The sequence below is a fragment of the Pithys albifrons genome, chromosome 10, assembly GCF_047495875.1.
Source record: "Pithys albifrons albifrons isolate INPA30051 chromosome 10, PitAlb_v1, whole genome shotgun sequence".
NCBI lineage: Eukaryota > Metazoa > Chordata > Aves > Passeriformes > Thamnophilidae > Pithys > Pithys albifrons.
Genome location: NC_092467.1, coordinates 7,420,461 through 7,432,890, shown reverse-complemented (window position 1 = coordinate 7,432,890; position 12,430 = coordinate 7,420,461). Strand labels below are relative to the sequence as shown.

At 46.2% G+C, this 12,430-nt stretch overlaps 1 protein-coding gene across 2 annotated transcripts in view; it reads left to right on the top strand.

Moving 5' to 3' along the window:
• Nucleotides 1-12,059, top strand: part of RGS8 (regulator of G protein signaling 8) — a 43,534-nt gene extending 31,475 nt beyond the window's left edge. For both annotated transcript variants that reach the window (XM_071565477.1, XM_071565479.1), the window contains exons 5-6: nt 3,447-3,613; nt 5,314-12,059. In XM_071565477.1, coding sequence (XP_071421578.1) covers nt 3,447-3,613; nt 5,314-5,496 — 350 coding nt within the window. In that variant the 3' untranslated portion in view covers nt 5,497-12,059. The remainder of the gene's footprint in view (nt 1-3,446; nt 3,614-5,313) is intronic.
• The last annotated feature ends 371 nt before the right edge of the window (nt 12,060-12,430 follow it).

The following is a 12,430-nucleotide window of genomic DNA, read 5'->3' as shown; positions in this document are numbered from 1 at the left end:
AGGTGCCTTGCTCTTTTGGCACTCTGCTCTGCTTCTCGGGGTTGTCATGTTGTTGCCTCAGGCTTGGACCCACAATTTGCACTTGTAATTTCTCTGCAGTGGTCCTGAACAAGAGCCCTGGTTTTGTCCACTGTAGCAGTGCAAAACCCTGATCTATTCCTGAAAGAGCTTTAATTAAGAAATGACAGGATGAGTTGGAATAATACAGCTATATCTGGGGCTGACAGAAGGAGGAAGCACAGCTGAGATGGGATATATCCATTTTTGTTGCCAATCCCAGACTGCTGATGGAGCAGTTACTGTGCAGAGCCCTTTAACGAAGGAGCTTTGAGAAACCCAGAACGGAGGGTTTTAGCCTCTAATTTGGTCTTGTCTGAACTAATATCTTTTCTGCCTTTCCCTTGGAGAATCTGGGCACTCAGATATCTCTTCTGACTGATGTGCAGCCAGAAATAGGATTGTTTGTTGCTGTCCAATACCCAGGGCCATTTCTAGGAGCCATTTCTTAGGCCCTGAGGCTTCAGCAGGAGCTGAAAAATATCTGCATGCCCTTAGCTATTACCAGAAACGAGAGAAGCAGGAATAAGATTAGTACACATGAGGGAGAAACAGGGCAGTGTTACATTGCTATAGATCTATAACATATATCATGGCTAGGCTTCGTGAACGAAGATTTATGAAGGGCTCTACCCTCGTGGGTGTGTCCTTCCAGCCTGCACAGTGGATTTTTTAGATGAGGCAGAGTGTGTGTGAAACTGGCCCCACTCTTTGCTCCTAAAGTTCATCTGCCACGGCTGAGTGAGCTTGGATAGTGACAGTGAAGTCCTCAGGACTAGAACCTACAGCACCTGGTATTCCCAGGAGATCTCCCATCCAAGTACTAACTGGACCTGACCCTGCTTTAGCTTCTGAGATCTGACAGGATCGGGTGTCAGGGTGGCATTTAACTGTCTATAACATATACATATATATAGCATGGGAATAGCATATATATTATATAAAGCATATAGATAGCATATGCAGCATATAGAAGGAACTATCTGAATAGCTGAAAGATTTTAGGATTATCCAGAGGAATCTGGACAAGCTTGAGAAATGGACCCATGGAAACCTCATGAGGTTTAGTAAGACCAAGTGCTGCACCTGGGTCAGGGCAACTTCTTTTATCAATGCAGACCGGGGATGAAAAGACAAGAGCGGCCCTGCCAAGAACTTGGAGGGTGTCAATAATGTGCACACACAGCCCAGGAAGTCAGTTGTGTCCTGGGATGATGCTACAGCATGGGCAGCAGGTGAGGGAGGGATTCTGCCCCTCTGCTCTGCTCTGGTGAGACCCCCACCTGCAGTGTTGCCTCCAGCTCTGGGGCCCCAGCACAGGAAGGACATGGCCCTGTTGGAGTGAGCCCAGAGGAGGCCACCAAGTTGATTAGAGGGATGGAGCATCTCTGCCATGAGGAAAGGCTGAGAGAACTGGGATTGTTCAGCCTGGAAAAGAGAAGGCTTTGGGGTTACCTAATTGCAGCCTTCCAGTACCCAAAGGGAGATGCAAGGATTGAAAAGGACCTTTTACAAGGTCATGAAGTGACCGGACAAGAGGGAATGGCTTCAAACTGACAGAGAGTAGGTTTAGATTGGATATTATTAAGAAATTCTTCCTTGTGAGGGTACTGGGCCCTGACATAGGTTGCCCAGAGAAGCTGTGGCTGCCCATCCTTGGAAGTGTTCAAGGCCAGGTTGGATGGAGCTCTGAGCAAACTGGTGTAGTGAAAGGTGTTGTTGCCCATGGCAGGGGAGTTGGAACAAGATGATCTTTAAGATCCCTTCCAACGAAACCGTTCTGTGATTCTGTTGTTCTATGACTTGATTTGTATGTAGCAAGAATGTGAGAGCAAACAACTTTGCAAAGTTATAGGCTGTCTGCTTTTTTTTTTTAGCTGTTTCTAGATCTGTGATAAATTCTTTGGCTTACTACCAAATATTTGTACTATCTGTAGTTGGGTGCACAATTTTTGGCTGGCACTTTTAATGTAAAGAACATTTCCCTGCCCATGACAAGAGAGAGTTGGAACTAGATGATATTTAAAGTCCCTTCAAACCCAAACTCTTTTAGGATTCTATGGTTGCTGTTTCTCCTCACATACCTCGTACAGGCAAATTAAAAAGGACAAAGCTGTGAGGGAGTTCATGATGGATCCTGTGAGGTGGCCAGTCCCTGTCCCTGGTAGGCCTGGGCTGGCTGTGGGTGTGTAAAAATGATCCTTACCAAGCATCAAGCATTGTCCCTTGGGCTCCACTGCAGCTTCCATGTCCCTACCATGGGGGAAAGCAGGGAAGGCAGCACTGCCAAGGTCTCCCCACAGCAGAAGAGGAGTAGGTGGAGTCCCCAACCCACAGCATTGCAGGAGTTCAGGTCCTACAAACCCTCATCAGTCTTTGGCAGACCCTGTACAACCCTGGTCCCCTCATCCTTTCGAGGACTCTGATCTTACTGAGTGATTCCCTATTCCAGCAATATTTTTAGACACTTGCTGGGAAGTAGCCAATGCTGACTCAAGAGCTTTCCAGTCATAAACTACAAAAACTCAGACACTATAGAAAAAGACTGGGAAGAGTTAGAAACATGTTACTGGGAAAAAAATTAGGAGATAAATTTAGCCCAGGGAGAAAGGATATGTATGAAACCTTCAGCTACTTCAACTCTGCTGGTGCTGTTCAGGGAAAGGAAATAAAAAACAATAGCTGTGTCCATAAATAGGCCCAGGCAGGGGTTTAAGAGGACACAGATTGCCTAATAAATCTTTCCATATTTCTAATCTGCCCCGGCTGACTCAGATTACATTACTGAAATGTCACAATTGCTGAGCATTAGCAAGTGATAAGAACACTTTTACCACCGACTAGACAAGTTGTAATTAGGCCGTGTCCTTTTCCTCTCCCATTTATTGTAGCTCTAACAGACTCTCCAAGATCCTTCCTCTGTTTAAATAAGAACTAAAAATGGCACAAGGCAAATAAAGCAAAGTGACAGAAAACATAGGAGACAAGTTCACAGCCACCATGTTTTATTAAAGGGTTTTCTTAATGATGGGATGTTACAAAGTGCTGCATTAACATGCACAAAATGCAAAGAGATGGTACCTTTGAAGCTTGATAATTTCAGGAGGAACTTTTCAAAAGTTCAGTGTCCCAGTCTCAAGGAAAGCCTTTTGCCGTTTTAGCAGGGAAAGACTTTTCCAGAGTTACATCAAATGACATTTAGCTTCATGACAGCTTGTAAGAGCTCACCTGATGCAGTGGTGTAAGTTATGGACATCCTGGATTGCAGACCTTAGGAGGAAAATCAAATGGTCTTTGGTAGGCAGGGGTGGATGGAAGGATTTCTGTTAAAGAGGCAGCTTCCTGCCTTCTTTCTCCTCCCATTGTAACTCCCCACATCTCTCTTTCAGATGGACTGGCCGCTTTCCGTGCTTTCCTGAAGACTGAGTTCAGTGAAGAAAACCTGGAGTTCTGGCTCGCCTGTGAGGACTTCAAGAAGACCCGCTCAGCAGCCAAGCTGGCCTCCAAGGCCCAGCGGATCTTCGAGGAGTTCATTGATGTGCAGGCTCCTCGAGAGGTGGGTGTTCCAGCAGCCTGGGCTGGCACAGCATTCCTGCGCTGCAGGGAGCAGGTCCATCTCCCCTGGATGGGACTTGTGGGGTGCTGGGGAGCCCTCCCTCCTTCTCCTCCCAGAGGTGATGGTGAGGAGTGGATAAGGAGGGTGGGAATGCCATCCTGGCTGCTACAGCTGCCTCTGTGTATGGTGACTCATCCCCATGGAGGGCAACTACTTTGAGGATGCTAAATTAGTCACAGCCAGTGAGTTCACAGGCAACCTCAACCTACATTTCCTAACCTCTATGTGCTTCCTAGAAGCATTCAACCTTGCTCCTCTCATTTACTATCAATTCTCAAGCGGGCTATTGGGCTCATTCCTTGTAGGACATTTTGCATAAAATAATCCCAGGAATGACTAACGTGTTGACTCTCCAGGGAGGGGTGTTTATCTGCTGACTAACTCCAAACTCGATTAGACTCCTGAAAGATGCGAACAGTAACTCTGAGCTGAACAAATAATGCAGTCACTATGCAGAGCCTGGAATTGTTAAGTCCTTTTTCAAGTGCTGACAAGCTGATGCAGCTGTCAGATCCTGGGTCGTGATGCTGGGTTGTGTTATTGTATTCATAACACAACCCGGAGGGCCTTGCTGCACCCGCCCTCCCACAGTGGTGCCTCTGATGATACAGGTGCCTGTGAGGGGAGCCCCCTAAAAGGACTCGATTTACTCTATTTTTGGGCTAGGAAGGCTATTGCAAGGTCACTGAGAAGGAGCCAGATTTACACCAAGGTGTATGGGTGTCTCAGGGAACGCTTTGATGCCCACTGTTCTCCATGAGCATCTTCCTGCTGTTATTCATGAAGCTGGGTGAGATTTTAAGGACTGGAGGGCTGAATCTGGACTAGAAATGTGACTGCAGGTAGGATAGGGTCTTTCCTGAGATTTGGTCCTGTTGTGAAGTTTTCTTAACATTATTATAATTTTGGCACTCTAGAATGTGAAATGACACAGAGAGTTAATCTGTATTGCTGTCATCTAAGGCAGACAGCTTTACTTTCTAGGCTCCTTTAAGTTTGGACACTGGGTTAATAACAACAAATAACAACTTTTCAGCCATTTTCTCCCAAACAATAACCCTAAGAAATGCTGATTACTTTGCTAGGGAAAGAAAACAGGAAAACTCCATTAGCTGGCTTTACAAACAAACGGTAGTCATAACATTAGGGTGGTTTATTTTTTCAAGCCTCTCCTCGAGGTATTGTAACACTAAGCTGTTATGGGAAAAATTGAACAATTTATTTTAGATGAACAGAGTTTAAAAACATTTAATAAGAATGTATTAATAATTTAAGCCCAGTTAAAAGTTCATTCAGCTGTATATTGGGCATGTAGTGAAGAATAAAGGGAATAGAGGTTGGGAGGAGAGAGGTTAGGCTGAGTCTCTGCAGTTTTAGATGATGTGCTGTGTAAGAATTTGAATAAAAGTAATTTGATTTCAGAAATGCTGAGATCACTATAAATCCAGCTCAACTTTTCCAGGCTTGGGACAGGATTCATACCACTGGATCACCAAACTCCACAGAGTTGTGGAGGCACAGATGAGGGTAGGACTTTGGGTCTGCTGCTGTTTTACAGCCATGGCTGAGAGGGTATGTGCCATTGGAAGGAGGCAAACTGGTCACTCAGTACCAAACTCTCTTCTGCTACTTTTTCCCAGGTGAACATAGACTTCCAGACACGGGAGCTGACAAGAAGAAATGTGCAGGAGCCCTCCCTCTCTTGCTTTGACCAAGCCCAGGGGAAGGTGCACAGCCTGATGGAGAAAGACTCGTATCCCAGGTTCCTGAGATCCAAAATTTACACAGACCTTCTGTCTCAAACCCAGAGGAGGCTCAGCTAGAGCAATGATGGTGTCCTCAGAAACCATGTGCTTCCCACAACAGCCAAACCCCATGTCTAAATGTGAAAATTTCTTCATGTTAAACACAGTGGAAATGAGAAAAGAGGAAGAAGGGGAAGAGGAGGAATCCAGATCGTACTTCAGGCGTGGTATTAAGACTCTTTGACTTTCTGTGCTTTATTTTGGTTAGCAGTAGCACCTTGCAGTTTTTGCCTCTCTCTAGCACAAACCCACAATCCTCTCTGGTCATATGGTTGGGAAGGCAGGTTTCCTTTAAAATTCCTGCATTGGTTTTTTTGTAAATAACACCACGGCACCATTTCATCCTTCCAGACATCTCCCTGGCTCTCACGTCTCCCCTGTGCCTGGAAAGGGTTTAAAAGCCAGTTCTGACTCCTGTGACGCCATGTCCAGCCCAAAGCAGTGTCTCCCACACTGGCTGCTGGGGTCTGGACCCAGAGACCAAGGGAGGGAGAGAGAAGGAGACACATGATTAATGCTGCTTCCCAGTGCAGAAACCATCAGCAAACTCAGCTCACCTTTCCATTTTAGTTGTGCATCTTACGACACCAGCTGCTACCCTGTCACAGCCCCTTACCTTTCAAGGATGGAGACTGAGAGTTCTTTTCCATAGGACTGCCAAGGAGCTGAGTTTTTCTCATGGGGAAGGTAATCCCAAAAGCTCTCGCTAGACATGGTCAGGCAAGTCTTCTAGTGCGAATGATTGTTTTTCATTAATATTATTTATTTGTGCTGTAGTTCAGCCTCAGGACCCCAGCTGTGGTTCAGGCTTCGTTGTGTTAGGCACTGTACCAAAACCTAACACAAAGAGGCTCCTGGGTGCCACAGGCATTAACAGGCTTGGTGGCTTCTCAGGAATGACCTGTCAGCTGTTGGGAGAGAGTCAAGAGAACGAATGTCCCCTCTGCCCCTTGAGGAGATGTAAGAAAAGCACAAGACCTGTCTGCTACAGCAGACAGCATTTTTCATGTAGTACCTGACCAGTGCATGACAACATGAAAAATCATAATTATATTTTTGTTATTCACTGATTATTGACTGTTGCTACCTACCGATTGTCCACTGTGGATTCAATGCCATGTAAAGAACTACTAAAGACACAGACCCTGCTGCATGGTGCTTGTTTCAAACAGGATACTGGGAAGCATGAATTGAGCAAGATGGGTGTCTGGGTTTGGAGTGGCGTGTAAGGTGTCCTTTGGCCCTACTCCCATAGCCTGGATAGCCACTGCAGGACAAGACTGTGCAGATGTCAGTGGTGTAGCACCTCCCCTGTGCTGTCCAATAATCCCTACCATCTGATGGCCCAATTTCCATGGCATCACTGTTCCAGCTTGTCAGATTCTTGCAATATTTTGTAGTGGAGAAGCAGACAGCCTGTCTGTGGATTTGAGCCTACAGACCAGAGGTCTGTTTTCTTAATTTTATGAAGGCCTGGAAAGTGACCCCATGGATCTTTTCCTTCTCTCTGTCGTTGACAGATCAGAGTCTGTAAACCCCTGCTCTGTCTGAGGGTGGTGGGTAGGTTTGATATATCAGAAAGCTGCTGATAAAGATTTAGTGTAATGTGTAAACTAAGTAGAGTGAATTCTAAAGCTAAGCATGATGTGTTTGGAACGAGATACAAAAAGCCTGCTTGGATATTAAAACGTACTGTCCATGAACTAGGTAGGAAACAGTTTTTGAAGCTTTTTGTAAGGATGCTGTGTAGGACGTTAGGACAAACAGCTTTAGGACCAAGATAGAGATGGTAAGCATGTTTGTTTTATTTTGGAGGTATATTTCTGTGGTCTCTAAGACACTAAAGTCCAAATATGGTATAAAAATTTACCTTCAGTAGGGAAACCTGTTTAATCAGCAACAGAATTCTCCAGGCCTTTGGTAGGCAAATATAATCTCTAATTAACTTTTTCTGCAGACTGGCCAGAAAGAGCAGCATGCTCTGGCATCCTGACTCAGTGTTCTAGGCTGTCCTCTGGCCCTGCAAGGACTCCTCTGAGAAGCAGGGCCTGGAGTGTGGTGAGAGATGTGATATGCTGCAGTCACATTCTGGCACAGTGGCACAATTTTTGGAATTGAGGTACATGATGTCCTTAATGTTACATGTCCAGAGAGAAAACACTCAAGGTCTGGATGTTGCTTTGCAAATTTCGCTGTGGTGGCTTCACTCAAACTTCTGTGCTGCTTGTTTGAAAGTGGTAGCAAAGAGACATGTTTGAAAAATGCCCTGGATTTGCCATGATTCATTCAAGGGCTCCATGTCATGCAGTAGTTCAATAGCCCAAAGCTTTATAGACAAACAAGGTACCTGGCAAAGAAGGTGTAGTGGCACAGGTGTCTGGGGAAACCTGTGCAATGCTGTCCATGGAAGGAATCAAAGATGGAAGCAAAAGATACAGAGCTGTGCATCCAGTGGCTGTCCTTGGTGGTATCTGGGCTATAGGAAGTGGAGCAGAGTCACATCACCTATACAGCCACCTCCTGCTATAGGGCATAGGGGAGGATGAGGGCAAAAAAAACATGTTGTGGTGAAACACTTTCGGTGTTTGACCTGCAAGGGAGGATGTAAAGCTTCCCTCACTGACCAAGAGGACAGGCTGGAAGAACTCTCCTTTCCAAGAAACACTAATACACCTGTATAACACAGGATGGACTGAGGTCTCTCAGGGGCACAGGCTGCTTTGGCTGAAATAGTTCCCCTTGAGATGGCCTGTGGTCCCAATTGTACCCAGTGTCACTGCAACTGGTGATCTCACTGCTGCCAAATAGCAGCTCAGCTTCCTAACACTATGGCATAAAACAAGAGTTGCAAGGGGTGAAGGGAGGCCACCTTGTCTGGCCCTGCCATCCTCACTTTCAGCCTCCTCTTGCCTGCACATGCAGAAAACATCCCAGTGTTGCCCAGAATGTGAGAGCCAGCAGCAGGAGGCTTATGCAGTCATAACTTTCAAAGAGAAGGCAGAAGACCATGCTAGTTGGACTAGATGATCCTTATGGGTCCCTTCCAACTCAGAATAGTCTGTGATTCTCTACAAGACCCCCGACAGACCTCCTGAGTGGACTTGGATGGTGCTGACCTCTAGTGCCAGCTGCTGCATCCCAGACAAGGCTCTGCAGCAAAGCACCCCTCGGTGGGGAGGGTCACAGACACAGCCAAGCAAGGAGGACACAGGAGAAACAAGATGTTTGTGTCAAGAAATGGGAGTGAGGACAATTCCCAGGCTTTCCTTATGGCTAGGAAGGCTGGTCCTGTTCAGAGTGTGACCCCAGGACATAACATCTCTCCACAAGCTCCTTCAGCATTGGTGCTGTTGTTCTTTCAGTTTATGTGAGAACTCATGAAGAAACTTCAAAGTAGCCAATACTCTGTAAATCCAAGCTCTCCACCCTCCTCCATCAGCCTGGGAAATTCCCTTGAGTGGGCACATCCGGAGGTGCCATTGCTGCAGTGGTGACAGGAGCTGTAATCACACTGGCTGATGTAGGAGAAGTGTTTTGCCCATTAAAGTTGTGCCAGATAACATCCTCCACAAGGAACATCATCCTAGAGCACAGAGTGGAGCAAAAGTATTGTCTGAGGCATATGAGTCTATCATAGTTATTTTTGTTGCTGCTCTTACAGTTTGTCTTTCTTGAAGGAAAGCAGAGTAGTTATTTAAAGTAAAATTATATTTTTCTTAAACAAAAAATTGGCACCAGCTGCTTCTTTTATGCCAAATGTCACTCTGAAGTGAATTAAAATAGACAGCTTATAGCTTTACCCCTTGAACCAGGGGATGATCAAGGAAATAATGACTGAGCCAAAGCGTCAGGAAGAACTAGGTGATGACTAATCCCTATCAAGGACAAATATCCTATCTTTTATTCATCTCTTCCTGATGTGAAAGGGATAGTCATAACTCACAAACCCTATTTCTCTTCTCCACAAGCACACAGCTTCAAAATTTTCCTCCTGTTTCTAGTGATGTCAGAATGTGCCATCACATGAAGACAGTAAAAAATTAGTTCACTCAGCACATTTTATTGTTTGCTGGCACATATCCAGTCAGCTCCCAAGTCCTTTGACAATAAAAGCGAAGAAGAGTTTACAAATTTCCTTTCCCTCTTCTGTAAGCTTCAGGTGGTGTTAACTCCAGAATGCAGATACAGAACCCCAGTCTGCTTTAGTTTTCTCCTGCTTTGATCCATCAGCCAGGCTTGGGATGATTTCCATCACTTTTAGTGGACTCATTACCATACCAAAGGGTCCCTATCCTGACACTGGGGAGGTGTGAAGGGCAAAGTCTCGCTGGTCTAAGCAGGGTCGGAAAACCGGTGTGTGTGTCTGTGGGTGTGGGTGGGTGAGAGTGCATGTGACTTCGTCTGTGTCTTATTTAGTGTCCTCTACTACAGAAGCTTTTCTGAGACATAGATGTGCATGTTAAAATAGGAGAATTAGGCACAAATGACATAAAATGAGATTTTTTTAGCCAGTGTTGTGTTTGCCTTGTGTGTAAGTTTGACTAGTAGTAAGAGATGTAAAACTCTGCTAGGCTTCCAGTTACCCATAAGAGCACATGTATCAAACTGAACTGAATGTTCACTGATAGACACAAAACCAAAATGTTTACAGCATTCAGAGCAATAGCAAAGCATACCTCATGCCAGTCCTGGAGTGCCTCTCACCTGTCAGTGCAAGCTCTCCCCTTCCTCGGGGTCTCTTGCTTCTCCCTCCAGATCCCTCTCTCCTTCTCTGTCCTGGCCTGGTGATCTTCTCTCCTCCTTATGCTTCCCTCCCTTCCTCTTTCCCAGCACTATTTGTCCCCATATATCTGAGCCCGGGTGTCCCATAAGTCCTCCCATGCCCTCCTGTTTGCCTGCTTTCCCTCCCCATCTATCCGTTATCTCTTCTTTGCCTTTTTCTTCTCTGGACACTTGTCTCTGGTCATGCCATCTCCCTCCTACACACTTCTGACTGTCACTATAAATCTCCTAGTAGCCATCCCTTGCGCATTTTATAAGTACAAAACATTTCACATAATTTCTGCATTATCTTTAATTCCTGGGGCTGCCACTGTTGTCTTTTCCCTTGGTGCTGTGTTCTCTCCGGCATCGTAGCATTATATCCCAGAACTGGAAGTAAAGTCCATTTTGCTGCTAGAACAGAACACTTTTCTCTACCACCCACTCCTTGGGCTTTGCAGAGGCTTGTCTTGTTCCCAGTATTTTGTCTTCCTTCTTCTTCCATCCATGCTCCATGTGCTGTGCTTGTGGCAGGGGCTGGCTAGTGGAGAGGGGCAGCCATGCTGTGTGGAGGCAGTGGCTGCGTCTGCAGGGTCACAGCTGGGCTTCCCCTTGGCTTTCTGGTACATAAAAATGCTGTCAATAAAGGTGTGTGTGTGGTATTTCCTTGTTAAAGTCAGTAGTTCTGCTCTGTGCCTCCTCTTGGTTTTAGTGGAGGGATGTATCTCCTGTTTGAGACTACTCCCTGAACTCAACGGGAGTTCAGGTAACTGAGGGCATCAGAGGGAGGTGGAAGAAGGCAATGAGTTTGCTATCAAAACCCCCCAACATTTCTGGCACAAAAGTACGGAAGAAAAGGTGGTGCCGCCTTCTGGAGAGACTTGGTGTACCAGGGAGCTATGGGGACCAGCTGTGATGTGAATTGTCTCAAATAGCCCCTCAATTCCCAGTTTGCATCATGTGCTGTGTGCCCCAGGCTGGATCTAAAACATGACGGATGAGGAGCTGCTCGGCTTTGCATTTACAGCATAGATAACAGTGTTATCCTAAAAGAAATGTCTTCATGTTGCTCTATCAGTGCCTGTAGCCACCAGCTAAAAAGCAATGAGGGAAAGGAGGCACCTTCTGTTGTGTTACTCATGCAGACCTCTGCGGGATTACTGGCAATGAAGCAAGCAGGGTACAAGTACACCCTGGGGTAGATTTCCCTTCCTTAAAAACCGCAATTGAAGACCTCTTCCTCTTACAACCTCTCTCCCCACTCCTCTACAAGCAACCCAAATGGGACATACAGAGTTCAGATATGTCTTGAAGTTCTCTGGCACCCCCATCTTCGGTGGGGTGGCAGTGTCCCACCAGCAGGAAGGGGCCTTGAGGACCAGACTCCAGACCCAAGTGTCAAATAAGACTGTTTTAGGTAATAAAGATATCTTGGTCCTGTGGACACATGCTTATGGGTGGCTTAGATGAGGATGGCACTCCTGTACAGAGTGAACTCAGAAGTGAGCCACCAGGTAGAAAGACCAGCTCAGAAGAGCTTCCCTATGCCATGATTTCATTTTAATGAGATCCTAATGCTGTAGCTGCCTCCGCAGTGTCTGGCTGCTGCTGGTGTGGGTAGATAGCAGCAGGAGCTGTTTAGGCAGGCCACGCAGGCTGTTCAGTCTGATTCTTTCCCACTCAGGGAAAGGCATGGGCTCGGGTTCCATCTGACCTTCCCTCTGCATTAGCTGCTTGTTTGCTAGGCTCACCTTCCCAGTGAGGCTGGAGAAGCTCCTTGTGTCACCACATTGTAAAGTGTTATTCACCTGTACTGTATAGAGACCATAAGGACATAATAAACAGCCTGACACTATTTGTTCTCTGCCTGAGTGTCTGAAAAAGTGTGAGTCAATCATGTTGTCCTGGGTGAAAAGAGGGAACTGTGAGCCCAGGGATGGAGAGAGGTGTCTGCAGCACAACTGCTGAGGAGGAAAGGGATGGGAGAAGCAGGTGTCTCCTCACACTCTGGTTTCACTGGTGCAGACATTCTGGATGGGGCAGTGAAGAGGGGACATGTTCACACCAAGCAATCAGTCGGCTCTGTTGAAGCAATTTAGAATGAGGCTCCCTGGAGGTACTGTTTGGATAGATGAGTCATAAATGTGTCAGTAGGACCTGGGAGACTAACAGGAAGGAATATCTGAAAAGC